The 12,619-nt window shown below is 41.0% G+C and overlaps 1 protein-coding gene across 2 annotated transcripts in view; it reads left to right on the top strand.

Moving 5' to 3' along the window:
* Positions 1-9,705, top strand: part of srl (sarcalumenin) — a 115,266-nt gene extending 105,561 nt beyond the window's left edge. For both annotated transcript variants that reach the window (XM_072269577.1, XM_072269578.1), the window contains 2 exons: positions 3,694-3,927; positions 5,696-9,705. In XM_072269577.1, the coding sequence (XP_072125678.1) occupies positions 3,694-3,927; positions 5,696-6,507 (1,046 nt within the window). In that variant the 3' untranslated portion in view covers positions 6,508-9,705. The remainder of the gene's footprint in view (positions 1-3,693; positions 3,928-5,695) is intronic.
* The last annotated feature ends 2,914 nt before the right edge of the window (positions 9,706-12,619 follow it).

Here is a 12,619-nt window from a genome sequence, read left to right on the forward strand (position 1 = left end):
CTTTTTTTCAAATTCAGATTTGGAATCTGATTCTTATTTATTTATCAAAACATACAGTAATGTGTCATTTGTATTAACAACCAACACACTCAAGGATGTGATGGGGGCAGTCCACAAGTGTCACCACACATTCTGGTGCCAACATAGCATGCCCACAATGCTGGGCAGAACAACACAGAACACAAATAACAAGCCCCATTCCTCTCTCCTTCCTACCCACCAATCCAAGCTCATACACCAACCTCTAAACCCAAGATAGGCCACCTTTGGCCTCCAGCCTACAGCAGACTCATGGATTCACCAGCTGACTTCCCCAGCAGACTCGCAGAGATTCGCAGACTTGGGGTTCCGGCCATTGGACCTCAACCTCTGGAAATCCAATTGACCTTCAAGCTTCCATCTATATGCTTTTCCTTCATACCTCACCCAGAATAGTTTTTCTAGTTCAGCAAAAAAATTGGAATGATTGCGTGTGATGGAAGAATGGCTTCTTTGGCAAGGGCAATAGGGTATGTAGTAAAAATCAGGAAAATAGAACATAGAATAGTACAGCACAGTACAGGCCCTTCGGCCCACAATGTTGTGCCGACCCTCAAACCCTGCCTCCCATATAAGCCCCCACCTTAGATTCCTCCATATACCTGTCTAGTAGTCTCTTAAACTTCACTAGTGTATCTGCCTCCACCACTGACTCAGGCAGCGCATTCCATGCACCAACCACTCTCTGAGTAAAAAACCTTCCTCTAATATCCCCCTTGAACTTCCCACCCCTTACCTTAAAGCCATGTCCTCTTGTATTGAGCAGTGGTGCCCTGGGGAAGAGGCGCTGGCTATCCACTCTATCTATTCCTCTTATTATCTTGTACACCTCTATCATGTCTCCTCTCATCCTCCTTCTCTCCAAAGAGCAAAGCCCTAGCTTCCTTAATCTCTGATCATAATGCATACTTTCTAAACCAGGCAGCATCCTGGTAAATCTCCTCTGTACCCTTTCCAATGCTTCCACATCCTTCCTATAGTGAGGTGACCAGAACTGGACACAATACTCCAAGTGTGGCCTAACCAGAGTTTTATAGAGCTGCATCATTACATTGCGACTCTTAAACTCTATCCCTCGACTTATGAAAGCTAACACCCCATAAGATTTCTTAACTACCCTATCCACCTGTGAGGCAACTTTCAGGGATCTGTGGACATGTATCCCGAGATCCCTCTGCTCCTCCACACTACAACGAGGACATAAAGATCCTAGCCAGAGGCTCAGCAATCTCTTCTCTCGCCTCGTGGAGTAGCCGGGGGAATATTTCATCAGGCCCCGGGGACTTATCTGTCCTAATGTATTTTAACAACTCCAACACCTCCTCTCCCTTAATATCAGCATGCTCCAGAACATCAACCTCACTCATATTGTCCTCACCATCATCAAGTTCCCTCTCATTGGTGAATACCGAAGAGAAGTATTCATTGAGGACCTCGCTCACTTCCACAGCCTCCAGGCACATCTTCCCACCTTTATCTCTAATTGGTCCTACCTTCACTCCTGTCTTCCTTTTTTTCTTCACATAATTGAAGAATGCCTTGGGGTTTTCCTTTACCCTACTCACCAAGGCCTTCTCATGTCCCCTTCTTGCTCTTCTCAGCCCTTTCTTAAGCTCCTTTCTTGCTTCCCTATATTCCTCAATAGACCCATCTGATCCTTGCTTCCTAAACCTCATGTATGCTGCCTTCTTCCTCCTGACTAGATTTTCCACCTCACTTGTCACCCATGGTTCCTTCACCCTACCATTCTTTATCTTCCTCACCGGGACAAATTTATCCCTTACATCCTGCAAGAGATCTCTAAACATCGACCACATGTCCATAGTACATTTCTCTGCGAAAACATCAACCCAATTCACACCCGCAAGTTCTAGCCTTATAGCCTCATAATTTGCCTTTCCTCAATTAAAAATTTTCCTGTCCTCTTTGATTCTATCCTTTTCCATGATAATTATAAAGGCCAGGGATCGGTGGTCACTGTCCCCCAGATGCTCACCCACTGAAAGATCTGTGACCTGCCCCGGTTTATTACCTAGTACTAGATCTGATATGGCATTCCCCCTGGTCGGCCTGTCCACATACTGTGACAGGAATCCATCCTGGACACACTTAACAAATTCTGCCCCATCTAAACCCTTGGAACGAATCAGGTGCCAATCAATATTAGGGAAGTTAAAGTCACTCATGATAACAACCCTGTTATTTTTGCACCTTTCCAAAATCCGCCTCCCAATCTGCTCCTCTGTACCTCTGCTGCTACCAGGGGGCCTATAGAATACCCCCAGTAGAGTAACAGTTCCCTTCCTGTTCCTGACTTCTACCCATACTGACTCAAAAGAGGATCCTGCTACATTACCCACCCTTTCTGTAGCTGTAATAGTATCCTTGCCCAGTAATGCCACCCCTCCTCCCCTTTTTCCTCCCTCTCTATCCCTTTTAAAGCACTGAAATCCAGGGATATTGAGAATTCATTCCTGCCCTGGTGCCAGCCAAGTCTCTGTAACGGCCACTACATCATAATTCCATGTATGTATCCAAGCTCTCAGTTCATCACCTTTGTTCCTGATGCTTCTTGCATTGAGGTACACACATTTCAGCCCTTTTACCTTACTGTCTTTACACTATTTATTCTGCTTCTCTTTCCTCAAAGCCTCCCTGTATGTTAGATCTGGCTTTACTCCATGCACTTCTTTCACTGCACTATCGCTCTGGGTCCCATCTCCCTCGCAAATTAGCTTAAACCCTCCCGAACCATGCTAGCAAACCTACCTGCAAGGATATTGCTCCCTCTCGAGTTCAGGTGCAACCCATCCAATCTGTACAGGTCCCACCTTCCCCAGAAGAGATCCCAATGATCTAAAAATCTAAAACCCTGCTCCCTGCACCAACTCCTCAGCCACGCATTCAACTGCCATCTCCTCCAATTCTTACCATCACTGTCACGTAGCACTGGCAGCAATTCTGAGAACGTCACCCTTGAGGTCCTGTTCTTCAGCTTTCTGCCTAATTCCCGAAACTCACACTTCAGGACCTCATCCCTCTTCCTGCCTATGTCGTTGGTCCCAACATGTATCACGACTTCTGGTTGCTTTCCCTCTTGTACCAGGATGTCGTGCACCCAGTCAGAGACATCCCGGACCCTGGCACCCGGGAGGCAACAAACCATGCGGGTGTCCTTCTCACGTCCACAAAATCTCCTGTCTGCTCCCCTGACTATAGAGTCTCCAATGACCACAGCTCTCCTCTTCTCCGTCCCACCCTTCTGCACCACAGGGTCAGACTCAGTGCCGGAGGCCCTGCCACCGTGGCTCACACCTGGTCGGTCCTCCCCGCCAACAGTATCCAGGATGGTAAACTTATTATTCAGGGGAATGGCTACAGGGGTGCTCTGCATTACCTGTCTGCTCACCTTCGCTTCCCCCCTCTGACTGTCACCCAACGACCTGCTTCCGACAGCCTAGGTGTGACTACCTCCCTGTAGCTCTCATCTATGACTGCCTCATTCTCCCTTATGAGTCGAAGGTCATCCAGCTGCTGCTCCAGATTCAATAGAGTTGATGTGCAAGGGTAACTGAATGAAGGAGCAGGCTTTGCGTGTCAAATGATCTCTGCTGCCTGTTCCTAATTTTCCCGTATTTTCTATCTACCCATTAGGTGCAGAGCCAACTACAACAGAATTCACAGTACTCACACATGGAAATAAGATACGGACTGTGGAAGGAATTGTCATGGCTGCCGATAGTGCTCGATCATTTTCTCCTCTAGAAAAATTCGGGCAGAACTTTCTAGAGAAACTTGTTGGCATCGAGCTCCCACACAAGCTGCTAGAACGAGTGACTATTGTGGACACCCCTGGAATCATTGAAAACCGTAAACAGCAAGAGAGAGGTACTGTATGCAACTTATAAAACTATAATAACTGCTTACAAATCATATTGCAAGCTGAGTAGGAAATTGGGGATTTTGTGAGAGGGGGAAGGAGAAGTAACTTTGAGTTAAATTAAGAAGATTAAATTAAACTATATGGCTTAATTACATAAAAACTTAAATTACATTTCCTAAAACCACAATTAGAAATGGATATACAGGTAGAATGTTTCATCTGCAGCAAGTCTACAACCCAAGGAACTTTCATTCTGAGTTGGACTCTGACATGTAGACATGTAAGTGAAAAGTTGTTGTTCAGTTTGATCCAAGTCATGCCTTGTTGATTAGATTGTGGTTTAGATTTGTTTAGTTGTCAAGGACATAAGCAAGTCTGTGACTCAAGCAGGCAGAGGAGCCCATAAATGGAATGGTGGAGGAAACTTAGTCTTTGACTTACATTGTCCAACCAGTGCAGGGTATTTGCCACGAGTTGGGTGATAATATGGACTGCAAGGGTTGGGTAGGGGTGGAATAGGAAGTTTAACCAGAACACTGTTTATTGAAAATTGGAAATTGATTATGAATGTGTAGTTGATATTACAGAATAAAGGATAGATAAACGTCTCTAGACCTATAGCTGTAGATTGTTTTGCCCATTTATTGATGAAGTTAAGGACTTCTTTTTCTTCAGTTGCAGAAGCTTTTGGAGAAAAAGAGGAACTGTTCAATTATTGTGGTCCACAAAATTGGAAGCGCTACACTGAAGTGTTTCATTGAGGAATAGAATGGTTAAGTGTAAATTTTGTTATGATCTTCTGTGGCATTGTCAAATGGCTGCATAAGACTGGCAAGGCAATAGCAATGGATAGAGGTGAAGGGGGAATGGAGAATGAGAAATACAGAGTAGTTTAAATGCACCCATGGGAAAAATCCTCTTGGCCATCTTGCCAAAGATTCATTTAGTTCACTTTGGCAAGAATTTCTCTTCTTGTATGAAGTAATCTGATCTGAGTAAAGTAGGGAAACAAAAGTTCTTGAGATCCTACCAAAGGAGTTCATGGAAGTTATGCAATTATATTTTTAAGTAGTGTGAATATTAAAAAAGGATTTTCATCAATTCCCCAAACACTTGAGGATTTACATCTGCTCCACAAACTTGACTCAAGGATGTACCTCTCCTGTGAAGCATAGTTTTGCAAACAGTTCTGGTTGCCGCATTATAAGAAGGATGTCAAGGCTTTGGAAAGGGTATGGAAGAGGCTTACTCGGATGTTGCTTGGATTAGAGGACATGTGCACAAGTAGTTGCACAAACTTGGATTGTTTTCTCTGGAGCAGCAGAGGCCGAAGGGAGATTTGATAGAGGTTTATAAGATTATGAGAGGCATAGAGTCGACAGTATCTTTTTCCCAGAGTTGAAATGTCCAATACCAGAGTGTACACATTTAAGGTGAGCAGGTAATTTTAAAGGAGATGTGAGGGGCAAGTTTTTTTTTACACACAGAGTGGGGTTGCCTGGAATGCTCTGCCTGAGTTGGTGGGAGAAGCAGATACATTAGAGACGTTTAGATACGCACATGAATGTGAGGAAAATGGAAGCAGCTGGACATTGTGTAAGCAGAAGAGATTAGTTTAGGTGGCTATTTGATTACTAATTTAAATGTTCAGTACAACATTTTGAGCTGAAGGACCTGTTCTTGTGTGGTACTGTTCTATGTACCATGATTATTAACCTGAGCTTTTCTACGTACAATATTACAGTAATTTTCTATTTTTTCTATTTTTTAAAGGTTATCCTTTCAATGATGTTTGCCAGTGGTTCATTGACCGAGCGGACCTCATATTCGTTGTGTTTGACCCTACAAAGCTAGACGTTGGATTGGAATTAGAACTGCTCTTCCGTCAGTTGAAAGGTCGTGAATCCCAAATCAGAATAATTCTAAACAAGGCTGATAATGTAGCCACTCAAGAACTAATGCGAGTCTATGGAGCTCTCTTCTGGAGCTTGGCACCATTAATCAATGTCACTGAACCACCAAGGGTCTATGTTAGCTCTTTCTGGCCCTTTGAGTACCAACCTGATACAAATCAAAATCTCTTTCTGAAAGAGGAGGTCTCCCTACTGGAGGATCTTAATCAAGTGATTGAGAACAGGCTGGAGAACAAAATTGCTTTTATCCGCCAGCATGCAATCCGTGTGCGCATTCATGCCCTTCTTGTGGACCGCTACTTGCAAACTTTTAAAGACAAAATGACCTTCTTCAGTGATCCAGAACTGGTTTTTAATGAAATACTGGATGAACCAGACAAATTTTACATCTTTAAATCCATCTTGGCTAAAACAAATGTCAGCAAGTTTGACCTTCCCAATCCTAGCGTCTACAAAGATTTTTTTGGCATTAATTCCATCAATAGTTTCAAATTGTTATCTGCACATTGCTCGTACATGGGAGGATGTCTGCTGGAGAAAATCGAGCGCATCATCACCCATGAGCTTCCTGCTTTGCTGGGAGCGATCTCCGCTGGGAAAAACCCATCCCTTTCATCCTGTGACATCACGGGATGTGGAGAAACGCCAAAAAACCGATACAGAAAGCCCTGATCAAGGAGCTTGTAAATTATTTATGGGTGAAATAGCTTATGTCTTATGTGTCCGAGAAGCCATGGTTCATTAACCCTTTGAGAACTGAACTTTCAGAATTCAAGCACCTATTGTATTCCTTAAGGACATTAAGAAGTATCTGTACATAAGACATACTTTTCAACAAACATCATTCAGTGTGCAAAGATGCACCAACCTGGTCATTTTTGATACAGTTTAGAAAAGTTTATAAAGCGCTCAGAGGGTTAATTTATTTTGCAATGTAGCAAGTGATTAGTCCCATGATGCATGTTTAGATAGAGCTTTGACAGCATTTCTGCAATGTTTGGAGCATGTTGATTCTCAGTTCTTGCTGGTGCTAACATTTGTTCTTGTATTTTTCTCATTGTCCTTCTCCTTTTTAGTTATTTCTCATCACTTTGAACTGTCTAAAATGTAGCTCCACATTCACCTAACCTACCTTCCAGTTAGTTTCACTTTCTTCACCATCCCATATTTACGCATCATTTTGAACTTGATTACAAAACCATTCATGGATATTGCTGAGAGATACAGAGGTTGTAAAAGTTTAGCTTTTGAGTGGTCTTGCACTCCGTTCAGAATCTCACTGGCTGATATTATTGGTTCCATTGCCAAATCACACAGAACAAAATTTTAAAAAAAGAAATTCAATTGTAAAGTGAGCAGTGGGTTTTAAACCATCGTTGGTTATACAAGGCCTGGTTACAAAACACATTGATTCACAATCCATAAAAGTCTTTAAATTGTTTCATGAAACAGATTAGGATTGCAGATTATGATAATCTTACAAACTATTCAACCAATCATCTCTTTCTCTTGCTCATTTTTTTCTTCACTGTATTTATATGATTCTCAACATACTTTGGTACAACAGATATACAGACAAATAGATCATTTATAAATCGTTCTTGTGATGGGGACTTACAGGTCACCTTAAATGGGAATTTTTCTAGGAACACAATACTATGCTGTTTTGACATTGTAGGAACATTTTGCATTGACATCACTAGAACATATTTCTTCACTTTCTTTGAGACATGAAGTCTTTCAGATCAGAATGCAATAACCACTTAAGAGGTAATTAAAGGAAAGTTAATTTTAGAGTGAAAGGTTTTAAATCCTGCAAGCATAAATGCTTCACACTTATTTAATAGCACAGCCAAAATGATACTTACCTCCAGACAATACATTGCTTCATCACTTCTGTTTGTTCTTCATGTTCTTTTTTCTAAAAACTTTCTTGTGTATTTTGCCCTGTTTCTAGAGCCATTCATGTACTTTTCCAAAACAACTATCTTTGTCTTTGGATGGAAATGCCTCTCCACCTCCGTTTAATACATTTCGAACAGAATACTGAAATCAATAAATTTCTCCAATCAGTACAGTTTACAGTACAAGTGTGTGTGCTAACAGGGAAAGAGAAGAGCTAATGAGACAACTAATGAAAAGGTGCACCTTTGAACATTTATAAAATAAAACAAGATATGAAATAAATATACAAATGACTGAACATTATTTAATAATGACATCCATGGTTTCCTTTCTAATTGTTTGGAAATGGCATTGGAGGAATTTGATCCTCACCCACACATAAATCCTTATTTTCATCCAAGTGAATAAAAATAATTTGACTTCCTTGGTGCATTATTTACTGTCAGCTATATTTCAAAGGTCAAGAACATAACTTGGTAGTTGGCCAGCATAAATTGGTCATTTAACTACATATAAAATTGAGGGGTATAGGTAGGGTAGACTGCAGGAAACTGTTCCCAGCATCAGAAGTACATAAAACTAGAGGGTATAAATTTAGGGCAAGAGGAAAGAGATTTAACGGAGATATAATGGAGACCTTCTTCACCAAGTGAAAGTACCTGGAATGTATTGTCTGACAGAGCGGTTGAAGCAGGGTCGTTAACAGTATTTAAGAAGTGTTTAGATGAGCACTTGAATCACATAGGCATAGAGTACTCTGGACCAAGTACTGGGCGATGAGATTAATACCGAAGGTCGGAATGGAATAGAGAGGCCAAAAGGTCTGTTTCCGAGTTGTATGATTCCATGGTTTTCCAAGGACTGCAGTATGCAATTGGCCTTTCTTGGTGAGATGTCACTATATAACTTAAACAATGGTCATTTTGATGGGTAGCTATGGTGAAATTGACAGCGCTTTCACCTCTGGATCAGCAGTTTCTGAGATTTAGACCCACTTCAGAGATTTGAGGCTGACCTTTTGGCTAAGCATATAGTCTTAGAACTTTGTGACAGTGGAGTGTAACTAATAATGTCCTATTACAGAGACTCCATAACATCTTCTAGGAATAGAGAATGAGATATATGGTATATTTTATATTATTGCTCATAACTTCTGAATCTTGGTGTGAACTCAACAACATTGGCCTTATAAGGTTGGGTGAGTGACTAAGGACATTAGAATTGGAGGGGGTGGGGAAGAGAGAGGGAGAGAGATGTGTACAGTACTGGCTGTAACCTGTGAAAGGTCTGTGCTTTGGTAACTCTTTTACAGGGAAACCTAATATTACATTACAATTTGGAGAATATCCAAATCCAGAGATGCAAAACAGGCTATTAATATTCTAGAGTTGATTGCATAACTATATGGTGCTTGCAAGGAGTGTTGACAATTGGAAACATATTGGGACACTGTAGATACTGGCATAAGTTTAATGGATGGAAAATTGTTAGGAAGGAATTGAAATTAAATTAACCCTTTCATGCAGTCTTTCAGATTTCGTCTTTTACCTTTCTATGAATTAATATTGAGAAGTTTGTGATAAGAAAAATATGTTTTTCTTTAGGTAGAGAATAAACACACTGTATGGAATTTGGAAACAGCTGGTTTAATAGGTCAGGAGGCAATAAACTGAATAAATGATGGAACCCCTTGATAGCAGAGAGACAACTGAATAGAATAGTTTATGGCGAGCTGGTGAAACCTTCTTATTATTTCAGATTTAACATAGCTTAAATTACATTTTTAATGGGTTGAACCTGAATCTTGAGATTCATATTTTATATTTTATTGCTGGATTGCTTCAGAGTTAAAACCTAAAATCACAAAGCTTGGAATATCCAAAAATAAAACTCTGAACTTTTGTATTTCACTCCAGAGGTATGGAATAAATCAAAGAGCAGTTTACTTTGATTTGTAAATTTCATAGGCCCTTCTAATAAAGCTTATGTTGAAAGATCTCACTTTGTTCTTGCTTTTTCTGAGTGTCTGAAATGTTTCTTGCACTCTCAATCTGTCCAACTTTATTTCATTGTATCATTTGTTTCTTTTGAAGTCCCAAAGGTGGTAGGCTTTTTATAAATGTTTCTTTATTGAGTACTGAAACATCTTGCATGTGTCATATTTCCTGAGAAACTTCTTAGTCTTGGCATTTTCATAAAGTTTCTTGAGAATGTGTTTGTTTTGTATGGTTACAAAAATACATTTTTAAACAAAATAATCCAGTGCTTCACCCCTGAAGAACTCTATGGAGAAATGCCAGAAACCTTATAATGATAATCTTTGAACTGACACTTCATTTGCTAGATATGCTGTGAGTTCAGTTCACATTAGAGTACTGTACTGATCTCAGCTGAAGTAATTGAGCTACAATGAGGAGCTTCATTTCCTAGGATGGGTGAGGTGACTTCAGTCAGGATTCAGATTTGTGATCTTCATTGTATTAGCTTGAATATCTGCTTTCATATCAACTGAATTGTCACTAAGGTTTAAGTAACAGAAGCAGGAAGGACCTATGAGTTTATCTCATAAGAGAAAAAATTACGTAGAAAGTAATCCTTTTACAGTGCCTGAATTTGCATGGGTTCATCCCCCACCCTTCATTTAATTCTGGCAAGAGATAAATATATGCTCTGGGAAAAGGAAAACAGGATTGCACTGATCATTTGCCAGTATTACATTGATATTTTAGGATATTAAAGAACTGATTAGCCGGGGCATCAAAGGGTATAGGGTGAAGGCAATGGAGTGGGGATGACTGGAAGAATTGGATCAGCCCATGATTGAATGGCAGGGCAGACTCGATGGGCTGAATGGCCTACTTCTGCTTCCGTATCTTATGGTCTTATTATTCACTTTCTAATGTGACCACATCCTTCCTGTAGTATAGCAAACTGAACTGCACAAGTATAGCCTAACATAGAAACATAGAAAATAGGTGCAGGAGTAGGCCATTCGGCCCTTCGAGCCTGCACCACCATTTATTATGATCATGGCTGATCATCCAACTCAGAACCCCGACCCAGCCTTCCCTCCATACCCCCTGATCCCCGTAGCCACAAGGGCCATATCTAACTCCCTCTTAAATATAGCCAATGAACTGGCCTCAACTGTTTCCTGTGGCAGAGAATTCCACAGATTCACCACTCTCTGTGTGAAGAAGTTTTTCCTAATCTCGGTCCTAAAAGGCTTCCCCTCTATCCTCAAACTGTGGCCCCTCATTCTGTGACCTTAACCAATGTTCTGTACAGCTGTACCATGACATTCCAATTCTTGCACTTGTTGCCTTGACCTATGAAGGCAAATACACTATGCCAAATGCTTCTTCACTACCCTATCCACCTTTGTCACCATTTTCAGGGAACTACTAACTTCCACCCAAGATCTCTCTATACATCGGCATTCTATAGACCCATTGCATTTACTCTAAATATCTTGCCAGTATTGACATCTTGGTATCTCACACTTGTATGGATTAACTTCTATCTTTTTCTACTCAGCCCAACTTTCCAGCTGATCTGTGTCTCCCTGTTCTTAACAACACTCTTCACTATCTATGACTTCACCAATTTTCATGTCATCTGCAAACTCTGCTGTGACTTCCTCTGAAGCCCTCTACCATGCTTTTGCTATTGAAATTCATGCCTGCCTGGAATCCTGTGTTCCACCTTCAGTAAAAGTGATACCAATCCAAACCTGAACCAGACTTTTACTACTTCACATCCAGAATATTTGTCAGGCAAATAAAATCACATTGTTCCTCGAATGCCAGATGAAATGCGATAGTCTTTGGGGTAACTGCAAGGTCTGTGTCTTTGCTATTGCCCAGCTCATGCTTGTGCTCGGTGCTCAGTAGAGGGTGCACTCTTTTTTGCTGGGGGGGGGGGTTATTGTTGCCTTGCTGCCACTTATGCACAGGAGTGGGGAGTTGGGGGGGGACTTCGGGGTTCTCACGTTTAACTGTTGTTCATTCTTTGGGGCACTTCTCTGTTTTCGTGGTTGTTCTGCGAACAAAAAGCATTGTAGGATTTATATCGTATACATTTCTCTGACATTAAATTGGACCTCTGAACCTTTGAAATTTTCACCATTATTTTGTAATAATGTTGAGAGTTGTGAAATGTGTTACTCAAGTTTTGACCTGTTGAATATTGCTAATAGATTCATCATTGCTGTCTGTGCCATCAGTTGCCAGCACCCCAAACTCTGAATTTGTATTTACTTTCCTTAAAATACTCTTTAAGAATTCTGTGAGCCAAATGTTTTAATGCTAGTTGGTGTCACTTCCTGTGATGCACCTGGTAAATTGTCCCTTGATTAGGCTAGGATTAAATCAGGGGATTGCTGGGCAGCGTGGCTGGAAGGGCCTATTCCATACTGTATCTTAATCAATATTTATTTATTTATTTATTGTTGGACACAAAATGTCCATAAAGCATCTAGCATGTTTTCTTTAATGGCTGAAAATTGAGTTTCTCCCCCATTTCCAGAGAAATACCAAGTGCATCAAAGGAAATGACACCAAGTAACATTAAGACAATTGGCTCACAGAACATGCACCTCACAACATCCACTGAAATGGCTTGTTAGCGTCAAATCAAATCAGTGAGGATTGAGCAGGGGTTAGACCACAAGTGTTGTCATGCTTCTGGTGCCAACGCAGCATGCCCACAACTCACTAAACCTAATCCATACATCTCTGAAATGTTGAAGGAAACTGGAGCATCTGGAGGAAACCCATGTGGTCACAGGGAGAATGTACGAACTCCTTACAGACCTCTATTGGTCATTGCTGGCACTGTACAGCATTTGCACTAACCACTATACTGCCATGCCACTCAT

This window comes from Mobula birostris, chromosome 9 (assembly GCF_030028105.1).
Source record: "Mobula birostris isolate sMobBir1 chromosome 9, sMobBir1.hap1, whole genome shotgun sequence".
In the NCBI taxonomy this organism is placed as follows: domain Eukaryota; kingdom Metazoa; phylum Chordata; class Chondrichthyes; order Myliobatiformes; family Myliobatidae; genus Mobula; species Mobula birostris.